Source organism: Cherax quadricarinatus, chromosome 1 (assembly GCF_038502225.1).
Source record: "Cherax quadricarinatus isolate ZL_2023a chromosome 1, ASM3850222v1, whole genome shotgun sequence".
In the NCBI taxonomy this organism is placed as follows: domain Eukaryota; kingdom Metazoa; phylum Arthropoda; class Malacostraca; order Decapoda; family Parastacidae; genus Cherax; species Cherax quadricarinatus.
Genome location: NC_091292.1, coordinates 69,842,710 through 69,858,890, shown reverse-complemented (window position 1 = coordinate 69,858,890; position 16,181 = coordinate 69,842,710). Strand labels below are relative to the sequence as shown.

The 16,181-nt window shown below is 47.5% G+C and overlaps 2 protein-coding genes across 2 annotated transcripts in view; both read left to right on the top strand.

Moving 5' to 3' along the window:
* Positions 1-16,181, top strand: part of DNAlig3 (DNA ligase 3) — a gene marked incomplete in the record, with an annotated part of 346,401 nt that overhangs the window by 301,887 nt on the left and 28,333 nt on the right.
* On the top strand, positions 4,917-8,298 carry LOC128688557 (acyl-CoA synthetase short-chain family member 3, mitochondrial). The gene has a single exon (XM_053776424.2). The coding sequence runs from the start codon at positions 4,934-4,936 to the stop codon at positions 7,193-7,195; it is 2,262 nt and encodes a 753-aa protein (XP_053632399.2). The 5' UTR covers positions 4,917-4,933; the 3' UTR covers positions 7,196-8,298.

Sequence of the window (16,181 nt, the reverse complement as noted above, 5' to 3'; positions counted from 1 at the left end):
TGCTTGCTGACGATCATTGTTGACAGCTGCTGCCTGCTGACGATCATTGTTGACAGCTGCTGCCTGCTGACGATCATTGTTGACAGCTGCTGACGATCATTGTTGACAGCTGATGCCTGCTGACGATCATTGTTGGCAGCTGCTGCCTACTGACGATCATTGTTGACAGCTGCTGCCTGCTGACGATCATTGTTGACAGCTGCTGCCTACTGACGATCATTGTTGACAGCTGCTGCCTGCTGACGATCATTGTTGACAGCTGCTGCCTACTGACGATCATTGTTGGCAGCTGCTGCCTGCTGACGATCATTGTTGACAGCTGCTGCCTGCTGACGATCATTGTTGACAGCTGCTGCCTACTGACGATCATTGTTGACAGCTGCTGCCTACTGACGATCATTGTTGACAGCTGCTGCCTGCTGACGGTCATTGTTGACAGCTGCTGCCTGCTGACGATCATTGTTGACAGCTGCTGCCTACTGACGATCATTGTTGACAGCTGCTGCCTACTGACGATCATTGTTGACAGCTTCTGCCTGCTGACGATCATTGTTGACAGCTGCTGCCTGCTGACGATCATTGTTGACAGCTGCTGCCTACTGACGATCATTGTTGACAGCTGCTGCCTGCTGACGATCATTGTTGACAGCTGCTGCCTGCTGACGATCATTGTTGACAGCTGCTGCCTACTGACGATCATTGTTGACAGCTGCTGCCTGCTGACGATCATTGTTGACTGCTGCTGCCTACTGACGATCATTGTTGACAGCTGCTGCCTGCTGACGATCATTGTTGACAGCTGCTGCCTGCTGACGATCATTGTTGACAGCTGCTGCCTACTGACGATCATTGTTGACAGCAGCTGCCTACTGACAATCATTGTTGACAGCAGCTGCCTACTGACGATCATTGTTGACAGCTGCTGCCTACTGACGATCATTGTTGACAGTTGCTGCCTACTGACGATCATTGTTGACAGCTGCTGCCTACTGACGATCATTGTTGACAGCTGCTGCCTACTGGCGATCATTGTTGACTGCTGCTGCCTACTGACGATCATTGTTGACAGCTGCTGCCTACTGACGATCATTGTTGACAGCTGCTGCCTACTGACGATCATTATTGACTGCTGCTGCCTACTGACGATCATTGTTGACAGCTGCTGCCTACTGACGATCATTGTTGACAGCTACTGCCTACTGACGATCATTGCTGACAGCTGCTGCCTACTGACGATCATTGTTGACAGCTGCTGCCTACTGACGATCATTGTTGACAGCTGCTGCCTACTGACGATCATTGTTGACAGCTGCTGCCTACTGACGATCATTGTTGACAGTTGCTACTTACTGACGATCATTGTTGACAGCTACTGCCTACTGTCGATTATTGACAGCTGCTACCTGCTGACAATCATTGTTGACAGCTGCTACCTGCTGACAATCATTGTTGACAGCTGCTGCCTACTGACGATTATTGTTGACAGCTGCTGCCTACTGACGATCATTGTTGACAGCTGCTGCCTACTGACGATCATTGTTGACAGCTGCTGCCTACTGACGATCATTGTTGACTGCTGCTGCCTACTGATGATCATTGTTGACAGCTGCTGCCTACTGACGATCATTGTTGACTTCTGCTGCCTACTGACGATCATTGTTGAATGCTGCTGCCTACTGACGATCATTGTTGACAGCTGCTGCCTACTGACGATCATCGTTGACAGCTGCTGCCTACTGACGATCATTGCTGACAGCTGCTGCCTACTGATAATCATTGTTGACAGCTGCTGCCTACTGACGATCATTGTTGACAGCTGCTGCATACTGGTGATCATTGTTGACAGCTGCTGCCTACTGACGATCATTATTAACAGCTGCTGCCTACTGACGATCATTGTTGACAGCTGCTGCCTGGTGATGCTCATTGTTGACAGGTGCTGCCTACTGACGATCATTGTTGACAGCTGCTGCCAGCTGACGATCATTGCTGACAGCTGCTGCCTACTGACGATCATTGTTGACAGCTGCTGCCAGCTGACGATCATTCTTGACAGTTGCTGCCTACTGACGATCATTGTTGACAGCTGCTGCCAGCTGACGATCATTGCTGACAGCTGCTGCCTACTGACGATCATTGTTTACAGCTGCTGCCAGCTGACGATAATTGCTGACGGCTGCTGCCTACTGATGATCATTGTTGACAGCTGCTGCCTACTGACCCTCTTTGTTGACAGCTGCTGCCTACTGACGATCATTGTTGACAGCTGCTGCCTACTGACGATCATTACTGACAGCTGCTGCCTACTGACGATCATTGTTGACAGCTGCTGCCTACTGGCGATCATTGTTGACGGCTGGTGCCAATGATGCTCATTGTTGAGAGCTGCTGCCAGCTGACGATCATTGTTGACGGCTGGTGCCTAGTGATGCTCATTGTTGACAGCTGCTGCCAGCTGACGATCATTGTTGACGGCTGGTGCCTACTGATGCTCATTGTTGACAGCTGCTGCCTACTGACGATCATTGTTGACAGCTGCTGCCTACTGACGATCATTGCTGACAGCTGCTGCCTACTGACGATAATTCTTGACAGCTGCTGCCTACCGACGATCATTGCTGACAGCTGCTACCTACTGACGATCATTGCTGACAGCTGCTGCCTACTGACGATCATTGTTGACAGCTGCTGCCTACTGACGATCATTGTTGACAGCTGCTGCCTACTGACGATCATTGCTGACAGCTGCTGCCTACTGACGATCATTGCTGACAGCTGCTGCCTACTGACGATCATTGCTGACAGCTGCTGCCTACTGACGATCATTGTTGACAGCTGCTGCCTATTGACGATCATTACTGACAGCTGCTGCCTACTGACGATCATTACTGACAGCTGCTGCCAGCTGACGATCATTGTTGACAGCTGCTGCCAGCTGACGATCATTGTTAACAGCTGCTGCCTATTGACGATCATTGCTGACAGCTGCTGCCTACTGACGATCATTGTTTGAAGCTGCTGCCGGCTGACGATCATTGTTGACAGCTGCTGCCTACTGACGATCATTGCTGACAGCTGCTGCCTACTGACGATAATTCTTGACAGCTGCTGCCTACCGACGATCGTTGCTGACAGCTGCTACCTACTGACGATCATTGCTGACAGCTGCTGCCTACTGCCGATCATTGTTGACAGCTTCTGCCTACTGACGATCATTGTTGACAGCTGCTGCCTACTGACGATCATTGTTGACAGCTGCTGCCTATTGACGATCATTACTGACAGCTGCTGCCTACTGACGATCATTACTGACAGCTGCTGCCAGCTGACGATCATTGTTGACAGCTGCTGCCAGCTGACGATCATTGTTAACAGCTGCTGCCTACTGACGATCATTGTTGACAGCTGCTGCCTACTGGCGATCATTGCTGACAGCTGCTGCCTACTGACGATCATTGTTTGAAGCTGCTGCCGGCTGACGATCATTGTTGACAGCTGCTGCCTACTGACGATCATTGTTGACAGCTGCTGCCAGCTGACGATCATTGTTGACAGCTGCTGCCTACTGACGATCATTGTTGACAGCTGCTGCCTACTGACGATCATTGTTGACAGCTGCTGCCTACTGACGATCATTGTTGACAGCTGCTGCCTACTGGCGATCATTGCTGACAGCTGCTGCCTACTGACGATCATTGTTTGAAGCTGCTGCCGGCTGACGATCATTGTTGACAGCTGCTGCCTACTGACGATCATTGTTGACAGCTGCTGCCAGCTGACGATCATTGTTGACAGCTGCTGCCTACTGACGATCATTGTTGACAGCTGCTGCCTACTGACGATCATTGTTGACAGCTGCTGCCTACTGACGATCATTGTTGACAGCTGCTGCCTACTGACGATCATTGTTGACAGCTGCTGCCTACTGACGATCATTGTTGACAGCTGCTGCCTACTGACGATCATTGTTGACAGCTGCTGCCTACTGACGATCATCGTTGACAGCTGCTGCCTGCTGACGATCATTGTTGACAGCTGCTGCCTGCTGACGATCATTGTTGACAGCTGCTGCCTGCTGACGATCATTGTTGACAGCTGCTGCCTACTGACGATCATTGTTGACAGCTGCTGCCTACTGACGATCATTGTTGACAGCTGCTGCCTACTGACGATCATTGTTGACAGCTGCTGCCTACTGACGATCATTGTTGACAGGTGCTGCCTACTGACGATCATTGTTGACAGCTGCTGCCAACTGACGATCATTGGGAGAAAATTGAATCAGGTGTAGCAATCACTTCTTAAATCTCTGATTAAGATACTTCAGTATTACAGGAAAACCACGAAAAAAGTACCACCGTTTAAAAATAAACTATAAACATGCTAAATTAGAATTATTGTGTTGGAAAGCACCAGGTTAATTCATTAACTTAGGAGGAAGATTCTCGCCAAAAGATATTAAAATGTTTTAAAGTGACATAGAGAAACTTCTAAATGTTTCTAGAATGTTTAAAATTTGTTCGTTTATAACTTCATTTTTTAAATTCTTGAATTAAAATCTGGGTGAAACGCGCGTATAGTAGATGCGTTGCAAAATATATTAATTATTGTAATTCTGATTTCACATTCATCTAATGGACGTTTTGAAAACAGTAATTTTGTAATGTACAAAGTTTGTACTAGAGTGACCTTGACTTGTTCATGTTAATCACTTGTTGCCGTCCCACCCACACGGCTGCCAGACGTGTGGTTGCTCTATCATTTTACTCTATAAGATACAACGCTGCAACTAAATATTGGTCTTATTTTGTCACACGCATATGGAGTAAGTGTGCTGCCATATTATGTAAGAGTGTTAACGAGGTGTGGGTGAGATGAGGGCGGGCGTGAGTGTGTACGAGTTTTGTGAAAGAGTAGTCACTGTGGACAACACATGTTTACAGTTGGCCCTTCGATGTTTATTGTAGTGTGGAGGACGATGTTGGTGCGTAGAGTGGAAATAAGCAGAGTAGCTAAGACAGGGGTGAAGAGGTGCTTGAACAGTGGCGTGTGGTGCACAGCTGTAGGTCTGTTTCACCATGATCTGTGGTGGCTCCCTAGTGCTGCGGGTACCACAGCACTTACCCGCCCACATGTGCTTTCTTCCCAAAAATATTCCACATTTCACTCATCACAAGTACTCTTCCTCCCACAACATGCACTCTACCGCCCACAACACGCACTCCGCCACCCACGACACTTACCCTCCCGCCCACTGCACAACTTCAGGTCAAGTGATACTTACGAGGAGCTACACTGGCGGTCCATCCATGATAGGGAAACATTCTGGGAGGAAGTGGGTAGTAGAGTGGAGTGGTACAAGCCTTTCACGCGAGTGCTGGACAACACTCAGCCGCCCTTCACTAAGTGGTACGTGGGCGGCGAGCTCAACACCTGCCACAACGCCGTTGACCGTCATGTCAAAAGCGGTCGTGGCGATCAGCTAGCAATCATTCACGACTCTCCCGTCACAGGCTCCGTCACCAAGACAACGTACTCGCAGCTTCACGAGCAGGTGGCTGGCCTGGCTGGCGCCCTAGCGGGGCTGGGCGTAGGTCATGGTGACCGCGTGATAATCTACATGCCCATGGTGACTGAGGCAGTGGTTGCCATGCTGGCCACAGTAAGATTGGGTGCTATACACTCGCTGGTGTTTGGCGGCTTCGCGGCGAGGGAACTGGCAACCCGCATCTCGCACCTGCAGCCTAAGGTGGTGTTGAGCGCCTCCTGCGGCATTGAGCCCTCGCGCATTGTCCACTATAAACCCATCCTGGACGAGGCCATCCAACTGGCAAGCCACAAGCCCCTGCACTGTGTGGTCCTGCAGCGGGAGGGTCTTCCAGAGGCCTCCCTCACTTCGGGACAGGATGAGGACTGGCACAACCTCGTGGCCTCAGCACCGCGCCTTGATCCTGTCCCTGTCACTTCAGACCATCCCTGTTACGTACTCTATACCTCCGGCACCACTGGGCAGCCCAAAGGCATCGTGCGGCCCACGGGCGGCCACGCTGCAGTGCTGCCGTGGACCATGAAGTCCATCTATGGCATGGAGCCAGGCGAGGTTTGGTGGGCAGCGTCAGACTTGGGCTGGGTTGTCGGTCATTCCTATATCTGTTACGCGCCGTTGTTGAATGGCAACACCACAGTCATCTACGAGGGCAAACCCGTGGGCACACCGGACCCTGGACAGTTCTTCCGTGTGATCGAGGAGCAGGGCGTGCAGGGCATGTTCACGGCACCCACTGCACTGCGGGCCATCATCCGCCAGGACGCAGAAGCCACCCACGCCCGCAAATACGACCTATCCTCCCTCAAGTACCTCTTTGTGGCGGGGGAGCCGCTGGATCACGAGACGCGGGTGTGGGCACTCAACACCTTTAAGGTGCCGGTACTTGACAACTGGTGGCAGACAGAGACTGGCTACGCTATCACCGCCCACGCCGTCGGCATGAACATGTCTCTGGATCCCCCGCGCGGCGCCACCGGTAAACCCTTTATCGGTTTCGACCTGAAAGTCGTGACGCCGGAGGGTCGGGAAGCAGCCCCAGGGGAGTTGGGACGCATCGTATGCAGGCTACCGTTGCCACCGGGGTGTATGAGCACACTGTACAAGGCTCCTGAACACTTCGTTGACACGTACTTCACGCAGTTTCCAGGCTGCTATGATACCATGGACGCCGGCATACGTGACGCTCAGGGCTACATGTCGGTGATGTCTCGCGACGATGATGTCATCAACGTGGCTGGTCACCGCCTGTGTACACTGTCACTGGAGGAGGCTATGTTGGAGCACCCCTTGGTAGTCGATGCCGCTGTAGTGGGCGTCCCAGACTCCATGAAGGGGGAAGTTCCCTTTGGCTTTTTCGTAGTGAAGGAGGGAAGCCAAGCGACGGAAGAGGCTATATTAGAGGAGGTGGCAGCTGTTGTCCGGCGTGTGGTGGGGCCTGTGGCTGCCTTCCGCCTGGGTGCCCGCGTGAGGGGCCTTCCTAGGACACGCTCTGGCAAGACTCCCAGGAAGAGCATCGCAGACCTGGCCCGAGGCAAGGCCATCAAGATCTCCCCCACCGTTGAGGATCCAGATCTTTACAACGATGTTCTCGTTGCCCTCAGACGACACGGCTTCGCTCTCCATACTCCAGATCCAGTCATACCTTGACCTGCCTTCACTAACACTTCGAGTATTACCTGACATGTTACTTCGTCTAACCCTCGAAGAAGGCTCCTTGAGGTATGTGAGGAGCTCTTAATCCAAAGAATTGGACCTCCTCTTCCTTGGATCGACCCTGAGCGCCTCCCATTCCCCAGGGGTTGTATGGCCTCTACGGTTTAGCGCTCGTCCTGCTAAATATAGCGATAATGATGAGTGAGAAACTTGTGCAACACGTGGGTGTCTTTGTGGATACCCAAGTGTTGCACAAGTGTCTAAGTCATCATCATAACGGTTCTCTGGACCATTTATCTACATAATGATAATCTCGTCTGCCCCCATGTGTCTCAGCTATAACCTCAATCACCTACCCATGCTTCTCATATACGTATAACCTCAATCACCTACCTACACCCCGACCTTTGAATCTAACTCTGCAGGTAACACCTGATAACTGTGATAGAGGAAGATTCCTGAGCACCTTCAAGTTATTTCTAAGCATTTTTTCCAGTTGTACTTGCAAAAAACCGTTAACCCCAGGGCTTGTGTGGTGCACTCCTTGTACTGCACGCCTCAAACTGTTAATTGGTTATGGGTTAATGGGGTTTAAAGCCTGTCGACTGCATGAGGGTCATTAAGGCTTCACGGTAACCTTTTCAGAACCAGACCAAAATTCTTAAATCCCTAAAATAGGGATTAAAGTAAACTCTCAGCATATATACGCTGAGAGAAATACACCTCTCAGAGTATATATCTCATGAAACTGCCCACACGGGATTAATTCTCTACGTAAATCTGTAAATACAAAGTTGTTATCCCCTCCTCATTCTGAAATTCCAAGAGGCGTTGCCAACCACCCCAATTATTCGATGTATTTTTAGGGGAGTGAAACAAGTTTTTTCATCCCCCAAAGTTTGACGGAGATGTGACGATCTGATCTTGAGAACTTTAGACTATTATTTTGTTCATACAGAAGAGTGCAGCAGAGGCGAGGGTTGGTTGTGATGTATAACAGTGTGGTTGAATGAGGACACTTAGTTAAGTGACTTGTTTGTTCAAGTGTGTATTGTATACTTAGTTTTAAAAAGTATATTTCCATGGTCACTGGTTTATTCTTTGTATATTTATCCTTAATTTGGTATTGCTGGAGTTCATATAAATTTTGTATGTATATATGTATATTTAAGTGTTGTAATTTGCTGGATAATTCACGTGAAAACTCTGAATAAGAGTGTAATGATGAGACCAGAAGGAAGCGAAAAATTTAAAAAGATAACATTATAGTATATAATAACTGTGCTCTCACTCTTATCTGTGTTATCACCCTCACAACCTCTACTTCCCTAACAGTATAAGAAACAGTCAACTTCTCGACCAGCAGCTTCCAGTTACTTGGTTTCTCATATCATTACTTCATTGTTTTTTAATATTTCTTCTGCTTCTTCTGTTCCAGTATATATAAAAAAAAAACTTTGTTGAATCTTTCTTATATTGTGTTGCCTCCGGTAATTTGGCTACTTCCTATCTTAATTACTTAGTTATATAGTAATACTATTAAGGGCTCCTGTTGCAAGGAATTGGAACTAGCCGTCCCATGCATGTGATCTAGTTATCTTCCATTCTTCAGGCTGTGTGTGACTACGTGTTAAGTGCTTCTCTGAAAATAGTAATTTGAGAATGTCAAGTGTTCAGTCTATAATTTTATATTTAGTGTTATGACCTATAATGTAGTTTGAGTGTGTTCTTGATACCCCACTGTTGACCCCCTGCTGATCCCCTGCTGACCCCCGTGCTAAGACTCTTAACCTACTTCCTCCAAGGCCAGTGTCTTCATACTAGTTAAGCACTTTTATCTCAGGAATTAGATCAACTTGATATTGACAGGTAAGTACTACTATGTATGACGACCCGACTTTTGGGCAAAAATAACACGTTTTCACTTATACGTATATTAAGGCTACGTTTCCCCACAGGTGGTTTCTTTAGTTCTGCTGCACTGAAGAAGTCACATGGGGCGAAATGTTTCCTTGATAAATATATGAGCGCATACGTGTTTTTATCTAGCAGATGTCTGTATCACCTTACTACTACCACCATGTCTGACTGGTGATGAACGTTCAGTTACCCCTGACAGACGTCGCATGACTCAACTGAACCTAGGATTGATATCGTCAGCTCCTGGGAGCTGATCTTTCTCATCTAATCGTTTAGTCTCATTATTTTCCTGCATCTTTTACTTTAATCCCCTTTCTCTGATTTATTTTTTTCCGTTGATTGTTTCGTTTAGTTTTCCATATGTGAATATTTAATAGCTTAAGGAAAATATACCTCTGTATTACACAGGACTCAAGTTGAGGGAGAAAGTGTTATATCTGGGCTTAGCGATGCAGAGTTAAATGTCAGTGCCAGTGGTCAACCCGTCCTCCTAATAACTATATTACACTTTCACATATGGTTTGACGCCCATTTCTAGGTTAGGTTGGTTTGCGTTAGGAAGGTTACGTTGGGTTGGGAGGGTTAGGTTACAACGGAAAACTAGAAATATAAGATTAAACACAATAAAATAGTTTGCTGTGCGAACAGAAAATGGGCAGCTAATGTGCACTGCAAATATAGCACACATGTCCACTCCTCAAGGTTTTGTCGACAGTTACCCATTTGACTTATTGTTTTTTCCTTTTCTTTTTTACTTCAGTGCCATGTTGTCTGTGCCTAAGATAACGAAATGCAGCGGCTTAGTTCAGGGCCACTAACAAGGTCACAGCTTCCTCTTGGTCAACTAACAAGATCACCCCTTCTTCTTGGTCAACTAACAAGGTCACGCCTTCCTCTTGGTCAACTAACAAGGTCACCCCTTCTTCTTGGTCAACTAACAAGGTCACACCTTCCTCTTGGTCATCTAACAAGGTCACGCCTTCCTCTTGGTCAACTAACAAGGTCACGCCTTCCTCTTGGTCAACTAACAAGGTCACGCCTTCCTCTTGGTCAACTAACAAGGTCACGCCTTCCTCTTGGTCAACTAACAAGGTCACGCTTTAATCTTGGTCAACTAACAAGGTCACGTCTTCCTCTTGATCAACTAACAAGGTCACGCCTTCCTCTTGGTCAACTAACAAGGTCACGCCTTCCTCTTGGTCAACTAACAAGGTCGCGCCTTCCTCTTGGTCAACTAACAAGGTCACGCTTTCCTCTTGATCAACTAACAAGGTCACGCTTTCCTCTTGGTCAACTAACAAGGTCACGTCTTCCTCTTGGTCAACTAACAAGGTTGCGCCTTCCTCTTGGTCAACTAACAAGGTTGCGCCTTCCTCTTGGTCAACTAACAAGGTCACGCCTTCCTCTTGGTCAACTAACAAGGTTACCCTTTCCTCTTGGTCAACTAACAAGGTCACGCTTTCCTCTTGGTCAACTAACAAGGTTACCCTTTCCTCTTGGTCAACTAACAAGGTCACGCCTTCCTCTTGGTCAACTAACAAGGTCATGCCTTCCTCTTAGTCAACTAACAAGGTCACCCCTTCCTCTTGGTCAACTAACAAGGTCACGCCTTCCTCTTGGTCATCTAACAAGGTCGCCCCTTCCTCTTGGTCAACTAACAAGGTCACCCCTTCCTCTTGGTCATCTAACAAGGTCACGCCTTCCTCTTGGTCAACTAATAAGGTCACGCCTTCCTCTTGGTCAACTAACAAGGTCACGCCTTCCTCTTGGTCAACTAACAAGGTCACGCCTTCCTCTTGGTCAACTAACAAGGTCACGCCTTCCTCTTGGTCAACTAACAAGGTCACGCTTTCCTCTTGGTCAACTAACAAGGTCACGCCTTCCTCTTGGTCAACTAACAAGGTCACGCCTTCCTCTTGGTCAACTAACAAGGCCACGCCTTCCTCTTGGTCAACTAACAAGGTCATGCCTTCCTCTTGGTCAACTAACAAGGTCACGCCTTCCTCTTGGTCAACTAACAAGGTCACGCCTTCCTCTTGGTCAACTAACAAGGTCACACTTTCCTCTTGGTCAACTAACAAGGTCACGCTTTCCTCTTGGTCAACTAACAAGGTCACGCTTTCTTCTTGGTCAACTAACAAGGTCACCCTTTCCTCTTGGTCAACTAACAAGGTCACCCCTTCCTCTTGGTCAACTAACAAGGTCACCCCTTCTTCTTGGTCAACTAACAAGGTCACGCTTTCCTCTTGGTCATCTAACAAGGTCACGCCTTCCTCTTGGTCAACTAACAAGGCCACGCCTTCCTCTTGGTCAACTAACAAGGTCACGCCTTCCTCTTGGTCAACTAACAAGGTCACGCTTTCCTCTTGGTCAACTAACAAGGTCACGTCTTCCTCTTGGTCAACTAACAAGGTCGCGCCTTCCTCTTGGTCAACTAACAAGGTCACGCCTTCCTCTTGGTCAACTAACAAGGTCACGCTTTCCTCTTGGTCAACTAACAAGGTCACGTCTTCCTCTTGATCAACTAACAAGGTCACGCCTTCCTCTTGGTCAACTAACAAGGTCACGCCTTCCTCTTGGTCAACTAACAAGGTCGCGCCTTCCTCTTGGTCAACTAACAAGGTCACGCTTTCCTCTTGATCAACTAACAAGGTCACGCTTTCCTCTTGGTCAACTAACAAGGTCACGTCTTCCTCTTGGTCAACTAACAAGGTTGCGCCTTCCTCTTGGTCAACTAACAAGGTTGCGCCTTCCTCTTGGTCAACTAACAAGGTCACGCCTTCCTCTTGGTCAACTAACAAGGTTACCCTTTCCTCTTGGTCAACTAACAAGGTCACGCTTTCCTCTTGGTCAACTAACAAGGTTACCCTTTCCTCTTGGTCAACTAACAAGGTCACGCCTTCCTCTTGGTCAACTAACAAGGTCACGCCTTCCTCTTGGTCAACTAACAAGGTCACGCCTTCCTCTTAGTCAACTAACAAGGTCACCCCTTCCTCTTGGTCAACTAACAAGGTCACGCCTTCCTCTTGGTCATCTAACAAGGTCACCCCTTCCTCTTGGTCAACTAACAAGGTCACCCCTTCCTCTTGGTCATCTAACAAGGTCACGCCTTTCTCTTGGTCAATAAATAAGGTCACGCCTTCCTCTTGGTCAACTAACAAGGTCACGCCTTCCTCTTGGTCAACTAACAAGGTCACGCCTTCCTCTTGGTCAACTAACAAGGTCACGCCTTCCTCTTGGTCAACTAACAAGGTCACGCTTTCCTCTTGGTCAACTAACAAGGTCACGCCTTCCTCTTGGTCAACTAACAAGGTCACGCCTTCCTCTTGGTCAACTAACAAGGCCACGCCTTCCTCTTGGTCAACTAACAAGGTCATGCCTTCCTCTTGGTCAACTAACAAGGTCACGCCTTCCTCTTGGTCAACTAACAAGGTCACGCCTTCCTCTTGGTCAACTAACAAGGTCACACTTTCCTCTTGGTCAACTAACAAGGTCACGCTTTCCTCTTGGTCAACTAACAAGGTCACGCTTTCTTCTTGGTCAACTAACAAGGTCACCCTTTCCTCTTGGTCAACTAACAAGGTCACCCCTTCCTCTTGGTCAACTAACAAGGTCACCCCTTCTTCTTGGTCAACTAACAAGGTCACGCTTTCCTCTTGGTCATCTAACAAGGTCACGCCTTCCTCTTGGTCAACTAACAAGGCCACGCCTTCCTCTTGGTCAACTAACAAGGTCACGCCTTCCTCTTGGTCAACTAACAAGGTCACGCCTTCCTCTTGGTCAACTAACAAGGTCACGCCTTCCTCTTGGTCAACTAACAAGGTCACGCCTTCCTCTTGGTCAACTAACAAGGTCACGCCTTCCTCTTGGTCAACTAACAAGGTCACGCTTTCCTCTTGATCAACTAACAAGGTCACGCTTTCCTCTTGGTCAACTAACAAGGTCACGCTTTCCTCTTCGTCAACTAACAAGGTCACGCTTTCCTCTTGGTCAACTAACAAGGTCACGCTTTCCTCTTGGTCAACTAACAAGGTCACCCTTTCCTCTTGGTCAACTAACAAGGTCACCCCTTCCTCTTGGTCAACTAACAAGGTCACGCCTTCCTCTTGGTCAACTAACAAGGTCACGCCTTCCTCTTAGTCAACTAACAAGGTCACCCCTTCCTCTTGGTCAACTAACAAGGTCATCCCTTCCTCTTGGTCAACTAACAAGGTCACGCCTTCCTCTTGGTCAACTAACAAGGTCACGCCTTCCTCTTGGTCATCTAACAAGGTTATGCTTTCCTCTTGGTCATCTAACAAGGTCACCCCTTCCTCTTGGTCAACTAACAAGGTCACCCCTTCCTCTTGGTCAACTAACAAGGTCACCCCTTCCTCTTGGTCATCTAACAAGGTCACGCCTTCCTCTTGGTCAACTAACAAGGTCACGCCTTCCTCTTGGTCAACTAACAAGGTCACGCCTTCCTCTTGGTCAACTAACAATGTCACGCCTTCCTCTTGGTCAACTAACAAGGCCACGCCTTCCTCTTGGTCAACTAACAAGGTCACGCCTTCCTCTTGGTCAACTAACAAGGTCACGCCTTCCTCTTGGTCAACTAACAAGGTCACGCCTTCCTCTTGGTCAACTAACAAGGTCACGCTTTCCTCTTGGTCAACTAACAAGGTCACACTTTCCTCTTGGTCAACTAACAAGGTCACGCTTTCCTCTTGGTCAACTAACAAGGTCACCCTTTCCTCTTGGTCAACTAACAAGGTCACCCTTTCCTCTTGGTCAACTAACAAGGTCACCCTTTCCTCTTGGTCAACTAACAAGGTCACGCCTTCCTCTTGGTCAACAAGGTCACCCCTTCCTCTTAGTCAACTAACAAGGTCACCCCTTCCTCTTGGTCAACTAACAAGGTCACCCCTTCTTCTTGGTCAACTAACAAGGTCACGCTTTCCTCTTGGTCATCTAACAAGGTCACCCCTTCCTCTTGGTCAACTAACAAGGTCACCCCTTCCTCTTGGTCAACTAACAAGGTCACCCCTTCCTCTTGGTCAACTAACAAGGTCACCCCTTCCTCTTGGTCAACTAACAAGGTCACGCCTTCCTCTTGGTCAACTAACAAGGTCACGCCTTCCTCTTGGTCAACTAACAAGGTCACGCCTTCCTCTTAGTCAACAAGGTCACAGCTTCCTTTTAGTCTACTAACAAAATCACTACTTTCTCTTAGGTAACAAGGTCACAGCTTCCTCTTAGTCAGGTAACAAGGTCACAGGTTCCTCTTAGGTAACAAGGTCACAGCTTCCTCTTAGGTAACAAGGTCACAGCTACCTCTCAGGTAACAAGGTCACAGCTTCCTCTTAGTCAGGTAACAAGGTCACAGGTTCCTCTTAGGTAACAAGGTCACAGCTTCCTCTTAGGTAACAAGGTCACAGCTACCTCTTAGTCAGGTAACAAGGTCACAGCTTCCTCTTAGGTAACAAGGTCACAGCTACCTCTTAGGTAACAAGGTCATAGCTACCTCTTAGGTAACAAGGTCACAGCTACCTCTTAGGTAACAAGGTCACAGCTACCTCTTAGTCAGGTAACAAGGTCACAGCTTCCTCTTAGGTAACAAGGTCACAGCTACCTCTCAGGTAACAAGGTCACAGCTACCTCTTAGGTAACAAGGTCACAGCTTCCTCTTAGGTAACAAGGTCACAGCTTCCTCTTAGGTAACAAGGTCACAGCTACCTCTTAGGTATCAAGGTCACAGCTACCTCTTAGGTAACAAGGTCACAGCTACCTCTTAGGTAACAAGGTCACAGCTTCCTCTTAGTCAGGTAACAAGGTCACAGCTTCGTCTTAGGTATCTAACAAGGTCACAGCTTCCTCTTAGGTAACAAGGTCACAGCTTCCTTTAAGTCAGGTAACAAGGTCACAGCTTCGTCTTAGGTAGCTAACAAGGTCACAGCTACCTCTTAGGTAACAAGGTCACAGCTTCCTCTTAGTCAGGTAACAAGGTCACAGCTTCGTCTTAGGTAGCTAACAAGGTCACAGCTTCCTCTTAGGTAACAAGGTCACAGCTACCTCTTAGGTAACAAGGTCACAGCTTCCTCTTAGTCAGGTAACAAGGTCACAGCTTCCTCTTAGGTAAAAGGGCCACAGCTGCCTCTTAGGTAAAAGGTCACAGCTTCCTCATAGTCAAGTAACAAGGTCACAGTTTCCTCTTAGGTAACAAAATCACAGTTTCGTCTTAGGTATCAAGGTCACAGCTACCTCTCAGGTAACAAGGTCACAGCTTCCTCTTAATCAAGTAGCAAGGTCACAGCTTCCTCTTAGGTATCAAGGTCACAGCTTCCTCTTAGTCACGTAACAAGATCACATCTCTCTTAGTCAAGTAACGAGGTCACAGCTTCCTCTTAGGTAACAAGGTCACAGCTTCCTCTTAGTCAGGTAACAAGGTCACAGCTTCCTCTTAGGTATCAAGGTCACAGCTTCCTCTTAGGTATCAAGGTCACAGCTTCCTCTTAGGTAACAAGGTCACAGCTACCTCTCAGGTAACAAGGTCACAGCTTCCTCTTAGGTAACAAGGTCACAACTTCCTCTTAGTCAACTTTCTTTTACAGTTAATAATAAAGTCAATAAAGCACTTTTAGCTGAGTCACAAGTGACCAACCTTCTCCAGTGGGGTCCCGGAATTAACCATAATTATCCCAAAAAATTCCCTCGTGCCAGTGGGAATTTTGAACAGATATTTTTGTCTTGTTTTTGTTTTTAATTATTATTTGTTGTTTTGCAACTTTTCTATATAAAATAAAATACTTAAAATCATTGTTAAAAGTGAGTTTAGAGAGTCAATAACTCTTCTGAACTGCTTTCAGTTACCTTTAGGAATTACACCTTATTTATAACCAGTAATTTACAAGACTTATGAAGTAAATAGTGAATTAGTGACATTAACAATGTACTTAAAGTGCAGATGAAAAACTGGAGGTCACTTGCTTAGCCGCATTTATTGTTTTACTGTTACAAGAAGTTTGCCACAGATTGAAATAATTATTGCCTTTCAGAAAGTCTTTTTAAAACAAATTATGAA

Coding starts and splice junctions, on each gene's coding strand:
- LOC128688557 (XM_053776424.2), top strand. CDS start 4,934: ATGTTTACAGTTGGCCCTTCGATGTTTATTGTAGTGTGGAGGACGATG.